The sequence below is a fragment of the Aptenodytes patagonicus genome, chromosome 19 (genome assembly GCF_965638725.1).
Source record: "Aptenodytes patagonicus chromosome 19, bAptPat1.pri.cur, whole genome shotgun sequence".
Lineage (NCBI taxonomy): Eukaryota > Metazoa > Chordata > Aves > Sphenisciformes > Spheniscidae > Aptenodytes > Aptenodytes patagonicus.
Window position 1 is genome coordinate 8,986,492 of NC_134967.1, and position 9,684 is coordinate 8,996,175.

At 47.3% G+C, this 9,684-nt stretch overlaps 1 protein-coding gene across 2 annotated transcripts; it reads right to left on the bottom strand.

The window, feature by feature from the left end:
- Window positions 1–12: 12 nt before the first annotated feature.
- Window positions 13–3,385, bottom strand: C19H1orf174 (chromosome 19 C1orf174 homolog). Of its 2 annotated transcripts, none has more exons than XM_076355899.1 (3): window positions 3,116–3,385; window positions 1,946–2,446; window positions 13–1,152 (listed from the first exon to the last, which is right to left on the bottom strand). In XM_076355899.1, the coding sequence occupies exons 1-3, from the start codon at window positions 3,383–3,385 to the stop codon at window positions 1,042–1,044; spliced, it is 882 nt and encodes a 293-aa protein (XP_076212014.1). In that variant the 3' UTR covers window positions 13–1,041. The 2 variants fall into 2 exon arrangements, with proteins under 2 accessions (XP_076212014.1, XP_076212013.1); XM_076355898.1 differs by having other exon boundaries at window positions 1,946–2,449.
- Window positions 3,386–9,684: the final 6,299 nt, after the last annotated feature.

Sequence of the window (9,684 nt, forward strand, 5' to 3'; positions counted from 1 at the left end):
TAACAGACTATGGCTGTAGAAATTAATATTTATTTAAACCATCTGCTGATAACGTTTTCTCTATATTTTTAGAAATGTAGAAGAAACTATAACAATAAAGATCTGAAAGCTTAATGCATAATCACACTTTCAAATAAGTATTATCATAAACTTCGGGTGAGTTAACAGTTCCTGAAATCATCTGAGGTTGCTCATTATTTTCTAAAGATGCAGACCAAAATAACAAGTTTGGTGGACTGACCCGTATCCTTAGCAATCAATACTTGTTCATCTACCGAGTCTGACACTGAGAGATCTTACTCCTCCTTTATCACCACCAATATATTTGTTTACAAAATTCCTATTCGTAACCCTTGGAAGTTAATTGAAAATACTACACAAGCTGCATTACACAAAAAAGGCAATGCTTACGGCTGGTCTGGTGGGAGAAGGAAGCAGTCAGCTTCACATGGCGGCTGTTCAGAGAACTGACGTGATAAAAACGTACTTCCAGAGATTAACACCCCTGAACTCACATTGACATCCATGCATTTAGTTTTGCCAGCAGAACTGCATTTTAGAGGTTTAATTGGTTCTGGTTTAGATGTAAACAATGCAACACAACTGGGTAGTCAACTGGCTGCATTACTAACTGGATGCCACAATGGCAGACATCGCAGAATTAAAAGAAAAAGGACCTTGTTCTAACACGGTTTTCTTGGCTATTTTTAAAAAAGGAGCGAGACCAAATGTTCACCCTAGATATGGGCTCAAATTTATAAAAAAAGCAGTAAGAACTTCTATTTTCCCTGTTTTTTTCCTAAATATTAGTGGTAAAATGAGAAACTACAATTTATTTCCAAATCACTGAAAATTCAATCTTTGCCCCAGATAACTGAGAGAGAATACTGTATCTGCCAATTCCAGAAAAAACAAACTCTATCAGTTCTTCTCTCTCTGAGAAAAGGCAAACGCAGACACCTTATGTTAGAGACATAGCCAACCATCATTACGTGGTTGCAAAGAAAAAGAAAAAAGGTTTCATTTGTTTACAGTTTGTTGTTAGACAACATCCTCTTCCTCCTCCTCCTCATCTTCCTTTGCAATGAAATGTAGCTTCCTGAATTCTCGCCTGCTCATCGTTGTGCTTGGGAGTGCAACTGCTGGGAGATCCTTTAAGAAAAAGATAAAATCATTAAGGAAAGTCTGTTGCAGCAGACCTCCTACCTCACCACCAGTTCACATACTTCCACATCTGATACATGAGGCACCAACACACACCTCTTCACTTGGAAGTGGTGGCATAAGCCCATAGCTAAAGCAGAGGAGCTTTCAGGGGAGCTTGCCTGAACCAGTTATGGCTCATGGTCAAAGCAAGGGCTGGCATTCCTTCTGCAGGCTTGAGAAGGTTCAGAGAGGGTGAAGTGCTCCACAAACAAATCCTCACTACTCCCACTAAATACCAACCATGACTCCTGCTAAATACCAATCCTCATGAAACACCTGAAAGGCGGCGGCATCACTTGCCCAAAGTTATACAATGTTAAAGGCAGACCGGGGATTCAAATTTCAAGCTCTGCCCCTTGATCCAAAAGCAGAGATCACCAGAAAACAGCTTCCATTCCAAAGAATTACAATGATCACGATTAAGAACCAATGACCAGTGAAAAACTATTTTGACAGAATAACACCGTGTCTTTATGAGTGAAAATGCCTATCTTATGGAATTGGAATAATAAAATCTAAACAAGAAAGATTTCACATCCAAAATTAACATGCCTTGGCAATTCATTTCATCTCCGAGACAAATAATTCTACCCAGGAGACAGGGATATGACTCCAGATGTCTACCAATACTGGTCAAGTTTGCCTACAATTTTGAGGCTAACCTACTTTTGTTTGAAGATGCAAGACTGAAGTGGAACAGAACTGAATCTGTAGAGTGCACAGACTGTCATCATCCTACCTGTATAAACTCAACATCTCCAAAGAACCGGTCCACTGGCATTGGCTGGTTGCTGTCTTCGTCCAAGAAAGCAACACTGTCTAGTTGTATTGGCTTCTTCAGGAGATCTCCATCCTCCAAGCTAGACCCATCTGAAAGTACACTCTCACAGCTGCTCTCTTCTTCACTGCAGGCATGATTGTGCAGATTTTCAGCACTGTCCGTTTTTGAGGGAGCGCCGCTTGATTTCACTGCACGTGGCTCAAGAGAAACATTATGCTCCTTTTCCTGTTTGTCTTCATCAGTCTCTGGAATGCTTTCACCTTTTTTCTGTTGAATTATATTATGGTCTCCAGGATCTTCTGAACGTTGATCCCCATCAGATGTTTTAGGCGTTTCCCCCAGTGCAGCAAGGTTTTCACTTCCACATGCAAGTCTTTCTAGTTCTGATTTTACTAGACTGTTTTTTTCACATTTTAGCCTCTTTGAGGGTCGTCTGTCAGCTGCATTGCGTGAAGAACACTGCTAGGAAAAAAAAAAAGATTTTAAAGCTTACTTGAAATAAAGAAAAATAAAATCACCGTATCTCTTTAGCTGCAAGGCTGGATGTGGAACCGAAGGCCTCCATCAAGCAAGTGGCACCTTGATCCAAAGCTGCATCGCTAAGAAAAACAATCAGTAGAAAGTGCACACGAAGAGAAGAAAAGAGGAGCAGATAGCTCACACTAAACCACAATGTACCGTCCATCACCAGTGGAAAGCTACTTCTCAAAGCATAAACTAGCACCGTATGTGGCTAACCACCATTTTCATATTTTCTTAGGGATGCTGTAGATGGCAATTAGTGTAGCAGAACGGACTATCACCCAGTATGGCAAAGTGTCCTGCCGCTTGCTAGCGGCACAGCGCACCGGCTAAGAGCCTACCACCGGCCTTTAAACAGTAATGAATCCAAAAGCTGGCCCCGTAGCACACAAATATGCCCCCGCACTGTATATTTGCACACAGGCGTCTAACAAAGTGGTGGGAAGGTAGAAAAGGCAAAGAATTTACTTAAATCCTCCAGGTAATTCCCTCACGGTGATGCTCAGTTTGTAGCTGTTAATAATTAGCTGCACCCCCCACACTGTTACTGCCGGCCCCGCGGCCCTCTCCCCCAGCCCGAGACCGCCCCGGCCCCGGCCCTCCTACCAGGCTCGGCGTTCGGGGGCCGCCCCGCTCCTGGCGGCGGGCCGCCGGCGGCGTTTCCCCCAGGGGCTGAGCAGAGGCGGTTGCCGGGCGCTCGCCCTCCAGGGACCCGTTCGCACAGCGCCCGGGAGGCCGCCGCCGCCGCCCTGGGAGACGCAGGCCGCGGGTCTCGGTGCGGCTCCGGCCCCACGCTCCTGCCGCCGTCCCCGCCCGCCGCGCCGCCGGGCCGCCAGCCGCCATCTTGGAGAGGGCGGGGGAGCCCGCGCTCGCCATCTTGTGGAGCCTCTCGCCTCAGGGGCAGCCGGTCCTTGCTGTCGCCTGTCTCCCGGGGTACCGGGCGGGCAGGTGGCCCCTCCGGGCCTAAACGACGGGCGAAGGGAGGCCTCGTCCCCGCTCGGTGGTGGGGCGAGGCGGGGCCTGGGCGGGGGGCCCGCCTCAGGGCCAGCTGTGAGCAGGGCGGCCAGCCCCAGCCCATCGCACAGGCCCAGACCCCGGGCTTGGCCCACATTAAAATAAGCTTTAGTAAAGTGAAAACAGAGGAGCTTGTCTCCGGATCTCCCTGATGGGCTGCCGCCTGGGGGAAAAAACAAATTCTGCCTGATCGCTGTATAGGTTATAAACGTTTCAGATCATTTGCTTCCCATTGTGTCTTCCTTCTGGAGCAATGCTAGCTCCGGTTATAAGATGTGCGGTCGGGGAGTTATTATTCAGATATGCCTCTCAGTTCGTTTCCACAGCCCTCAGGGAGCAAATTATGTCAGTAACTCAGATCCCTCTTTAACTTAAAGGATTCTGATCATAGCATATGAATTTCTGTGTAGCAAAGCAGCCCGACACCTAGATTTAAGTATGTAATTATCTTCACTTATTTTATTGGGGGAGGCGAGGTAGCACGCTTGCCCATTTCAAGAAATCGTAGGTACTGCATGCCCTGGCAGTCCATGCCAGAGGAGGGACGGCAGCGTCTGCCACAATGGAGCCCAGGGGCTCTATCCATCACACTAAACTACAGATCTCTCTTCTGTTAATTCAGTACTTCGAGGACGCTGTGGGGATTTTTATAATTCTGTCCGACTGAGGGCACAGGAACTTGTTTCTTTATAGCAGCCTTTAATGTTCTTACTCATTGCAGAGCCATGCCACAAATCTCAGTGGTTTGGGGGTATTACCTGTGCTCCTCAATTCAACTTAGCTGATAAAATGCTTCTCCGTTCATCCTGGCCTTAAAAAACATGAGCAACAATTTAAATTGCAGAAATAAGTGGCAGGAATGTACCTATGGGAATATTCAAGTAAGCCATTTTTTCTCAAAAGCATAAAATCTCCCAGTTAAACTGCAGAGGTTTGGAGACATGCCTGATATGTTGTTCTGCAATTTCTCTCGGTGCTCAGGGGTCCTGTGCTTTGTTCTCTGGCTGAGATAATTCATATTCTCCTCCAAAAGCTTCTTGACTTGCTCTACTCTCTCACAGTGTTATTGCTTGCAGCCACGGAATACAGATGATTGTTTTTATTAGGCAGTGAAAACTTACACTGTCTTGTAAACAGAAGAGGACTAGAACTGGCTGAAGAACAAGCATTTCAGCAGCTGGAAAACTTGGTGGTTGTTTTAATTTACCTGCGTATTAGAGCAAAGAGGGCAGGGGTGGCTAAGCCCTAAGGAGCCTCATGTGCTTTGGTGACCCAGCACAGATGTGGCCTCACAGTCTGTGGCAGCACATGGGGGTGGAGATACACGACCACAAGCACCTGAGACTGTGCGGGGTGACCTCGGACACTTCCAAGGGGCAAAGCACCTTAGGCAGATGGAGCCAGGATGCCAGGGCTCCCTCACAAAGCTCCTGTATTGCAGTCACCACATTCTCCCCTATAACCATGTTACTTTGCGGGAAAGCGGTGGCAGTTTCGCAACTGCAGATATTGTTGCATTTTCTGAAATACGGCTGATCCCTCTCTGAGAAAACAGCTGTCATGTAGTGCGGAGAGCACCCTGGGAGAGGCAAGCGAGAATGCAGATCCCCTCTGAGATCAGTCCACGTCTCAGCAGCAGGCAGTGTCTCCTGAGCGACTTGAAAGGCTACGCAGGGACTGCTAACAGCCAAGCAGCCCTTAAAGAGAATCAGAGCAGCACAAACTATGTACATTAAATCCACATTTCCACATAAAAGAGGATTTATTTTCAACAATATTAAAAAGTGGTTTTTATTAGAATCTGTTGTCTAAGCAGGCAGGCAAAAAAAAGGTTTTGTGAGCTCCCTCATTTTTATGAAAGCTGGCTGGCGGGTATAAAGCAGCAGCTGATGAGCTTATTGAGCAGGAAGGGAGGTTCAGGCTGTGAAACTCGATGTGTAAATTAGCTTCTTGCAGCACTTGTCTCTGCGCCTGTCACTTGCACCAGTGTCCCTGTCTGTTATAATCCTCCCAGTTCATTTGGCTAAACATTAGTGACATGCTAGGGACAGCAGCCAAAAAAAATGTTGCCTGTAAACATACTGGCTATTAACTGTTGAATGAGAGGTCTATCAAACTAAACAGCCATCCAGCAGGAGCACTGGCTGGTCTTTTCCTGCTGTGGGAAAGTTATTTTTAGTTAAGGTGGCTGGATTATTTTTCATTAGCAGCACCTGGGGAGAAAGCAGGAGGAGGGTCCACTGCCTAAAAACTGACATAGGGAGCCTCGCTCCCTGTCTAGACCACACTGCAGCATCCTTCCTGCCTGCTGCCTCCTCGGCAGAGCAAGCGCTAGCAGTACGGATTAGTCTTTCGCTCAAGATTTGAAGACACAACTTTTTAGCGGTTGTTCTCTCCTGTCAAACGATGTTGTCATGCCAACTCAGGTAATGACAGTGAATATTGAACTGCCGATCTTGGGCTCCCAGAGGCACTGTCTCCTGGATGAATTTCTGATGAGTTGATATCCCAGCTAGAACCGAAACATTCAAGGCGGTCTGCAGCTCTCTGATGCAGCTGTCCTGAAGACTGCTGTCTTGAGTACCTTTGCACCACCCAAATTGAATAAGGCCTTCATTTTCACTACCGAGGAGTATTCACACCAGAGAGCCCTGACATAGAAATAATAGGGAATTTATGATACATAATGAAACTTTGTGCTTGCCATGTGAGAAATCTCTTTTTGAGTCTTGTTTTGGATTTCTTTTTAGTATCTTATCAAGAACTGAATGTGGAAAGCTAGTATCTGAAGAAATTAATTAACACAGCTGAGCGGAGTACACAGGCTTTGCAAGAAAGAGCAGCAAGGAGAAAAACTATGAAATTCATTAATGAAAAACGTTAAGGGATATCTGAGAAACAGAGAACCCATCTCCAGCTGGATAGTTGTAATACTTGTCTGGCTGAGGAGCTGTATGGCACTGACCTCCCTGTGACGGGTGCCACTGGAGATGCCGGACCCCTGCCCGCTGCCGGCAATCGGATCCTCCCCGCTATTGATGCACATACCCAATTTTCGCAACGATCTCTAGTGTTTGCATGGCAAATCCTTTCCAAAGCACTCTGCAAACACTAACCAATGAATTCAGGGCACCCGATTTGCCCAAGGTTTCCTACCCTTCCAAAGACCTTAATTGCTTTGAGCGGCGTTGATTTTTAAAGCGTTTCACAAAATGCAAGTAAATCTCTCCCAGCACAAAGCATCCCACTGATACCAAATCATTCCCAGTGCTCCAGGAATCTGATTACACGGAGCATGGCAACTTAGCCTTGCCATTGAAAAGCAGAACAACAGCTTACAGAAATCTTTTCCCAACTTAATTTAATAGTTGCTTTAACTGCAGTCATGCAAACAAACATCCTCTTCCCACCACTTTCTTCTTTTTCATGTCGTTTTGCTACAGGGGTTATGGTTTAATTTACATCAAACCTAACAGTCGCTTTAACCTTGTTCCCTGTTCAGCCGCTCCCAGCAGCAAAGCTGGGCGCCCCAGCAGGACTGGGCGCTGGGGCAGCCAGGCTGCCGGCTCCGGGCAGCGGCTCGGCTCAACCAGCTGCCAGACACTGGGGGTCAGTGTTAGACCGGCGATGCAGCGCCCACAGCCACGCGTGGGCAAAGCGGCTGCCGGCCACGCAGCTCTCCTCGCCGGGGGCGAGGGGCAGCGCTCACGGGGGCTTGCGAGGCTGTCGCGGTCCGTGGAGACCACATCACTGCACAGTTATCGTGGAAGAAGCCCGACTCCCTGCCCAGCCTTATTGCCCTCCTGCCAGTGGCCCGATACCCGGTTTCTTTGCTGGGGAACCCCAGGGAGCCACAGCAGTTGCGTTTAGCAGCTCCGACAGTCTGCTATTCCCAGCTGGCATGGATCTCGGAAACGAGCAGCTTCTCCCTATTTCCTCCAGCCCACCCTTTCTCTTCCCTGGCTGCAGGTAGCCAAGCCGCCTGTCCTGGCATTGCCGCCCTGTCCTGGCATTGCTGCCCTGCCTGGCTGTCAGCAGGACAAGGTGGGAACACCCCTCCTGCATTCAGCAAGGCTGGACTCCATCCAAAATTTGAGCCCAGGGCACTCTCAGCATTATTTGCCTAGTTAGATTAAAAAAAGGTATGCTCTTCCTCCATCCTAAGTGCCAGTAAACATCGGGCTTGCCTAGCCCTAGCTAGATTTTCCACCAGTGACAGGTAACATTTTGGTAAATGTTGTACAGTATTTAACATTGTTTCTTTGGGGAGATTAAAAATGCTTTGAGTAAATGCAACTCTCTTCCATACACACCTGACAATGATCGAAGAGGCTGTTTTACACAAGACTCATTAAAAATAAAACCACAATCCTTGAGGTCCCTTCCAACCTGGTATTCTATGATTCTATGATTTCAGCAGCTTAAATTACTTGAGCCAGTGTAATGGGATAATATTTGATGGTAAAGTTTATTGAATTTCCACCACTATTATGTTGCTGCTAAAAATATAAAGGATTCTTTAAAGCCTGCTTGGTGGTCTCCAAAGGGAGATGGTTGGAAACCTGCCTCAAAACCTGCCTGCAGAGATTGCTTTTGGGATGGGAATGAATTATCTTCTTCCCTCTATTGTCTGCAGGTAATAGCAAATTCTTTCTGCTCCCATCAGAACTAGTCAGTCCCTGCTAGCAATGCAAAAATAGCACGAGCCAAGTCTGCAGCTGTTGGGAAAGCATGCTGCTCCATTGATGAGTTATACCCATCGAGGATTTGTTCTGCTTCACAACTGCTCCCAAGCACGGGATAATCCTCAGGAGCAACGCAGGAAAGCAGGGGAGCATCCTGCAGGAGGGTGACTTCAGGGTGGCCGCTCTCAGATGTTTATTGGTTTTGAAGTCTTTCTACCTGTCAGCATATGCAGACTCTCAGAACCGCATTTGTCTGCTCTCCCCAGCTTCTTCACTTCGCAGCACTCTGCTTGGACAGCAGAAAGGAGCAGAAACATCGCAGGACACTGCAGGATGGGGAGCTGCAAAAGACCGGAGAAGTGAATGCCTGCACGAACTGTGCACACGCCCAAAATCTGGGCTTACAGGGCAGCAGCAAGCACTGCCTGAAGGCGACCGAGCCCAGCAGAGCTGTGTGCAGCCCTCCCTTGGAAGGGACACGGGGCACTTGCTCCCTCAGAGCTGGTGGTGTGGTGCAACGGGGCGGCTCAGGGTGGGGGTCATCTCTGCAAGCCCTCACACCCACATAGGCCCCCGCTTGCACTGATTTGGGTTGCACTGGTTGTCAGCGAGCGATACAGATAAGGAATCCTAAAGAGGGACTGAAAATAGATCTCCAGGATCTTTTAAATTCTGTTTTTACAAAATTTTACCCAATTTTATCGCATTAGCACATCCCTTTGAACGCAGCTTGAGATGAGACTCACCTTTTAGCAGAGCTTTGGCCCACATGACTGTCAAAGCCCCATCCTAAACTGTTGCTCTGTGAATCAATGGCATATCTAATGTCAGAGTGCAGTGGCAAGTTTTGCAGTCCTGAGTCTATAAATATTTCTATTTGCCTTTGAAATGATTGCTATGCAGTGGCACTCTCCCTCTCTGTCATATAATTAACTCTTGCTCGTTTTCTGTCACTTATCCTGTCATAATTCAATACATAAAGTTCATAAAGCCTCAACAATTTAATTCTTGGCTCCTAAGAATCACCAGTTGCGAGGCAGACGAATGATATCTCCAAGGACAGAGTTGGCCCGAGCAGAGATGCAGTCCCCCCTGGTGATCACCAATCTGATATGGAGAAGGCGGCTGGGCCAGGTAGCACCTTCTCAGCAGAGCAAAAAGCCATCAGCATTTTCCTCAGGAGGCATTTTTTTCCCTGGTATCTTACAGGAGTGGAAGTTTAAGCCACTCCAGAAATGTTATCACAGTTCAATAGCTCCCCAAATTAAAACAGGATAGTTACAGTTGAAACACCCTAGAGCAGGACCATGGAACAGGCCACTGAGGTCAGCCTCTTGTCAGGTCTCACAAACTCCTTCCAGAAAAGGAGCAAGCTTCATTTGAAAAGCACTTAGATTTTTTTTTTTTTTTTTTTTACCCTCCATTGCCAGTGCCAGAAGTTACATGTAAAGAGCTGTAACTGTGCCTCAGAGACGA

Coding starts and splice junctions, on each gene's coding strand:
- C19H1orf174 (XM_076355898.1), bottom strand. CDS start 3,385: ATGGCGAGCGCGGGCTCCCCCGCCCTCTCCAAGATGGCGGCTGGCGGC. Junction 2,450..3,115: donor GCCCCCGAACGCCGAGCCTG/GTAGGAGGGCCG, acceptor TTTTTTTCCTAG/CAGTGTTCTTCACGCAATGC. Junction 1,153..1,945: donor GAGATGTTGAGTTTATACAG/GTAGGATGATGA, acceptor TTTTTCTTAAAG/GATCTCCCAGCAGTTGCACT.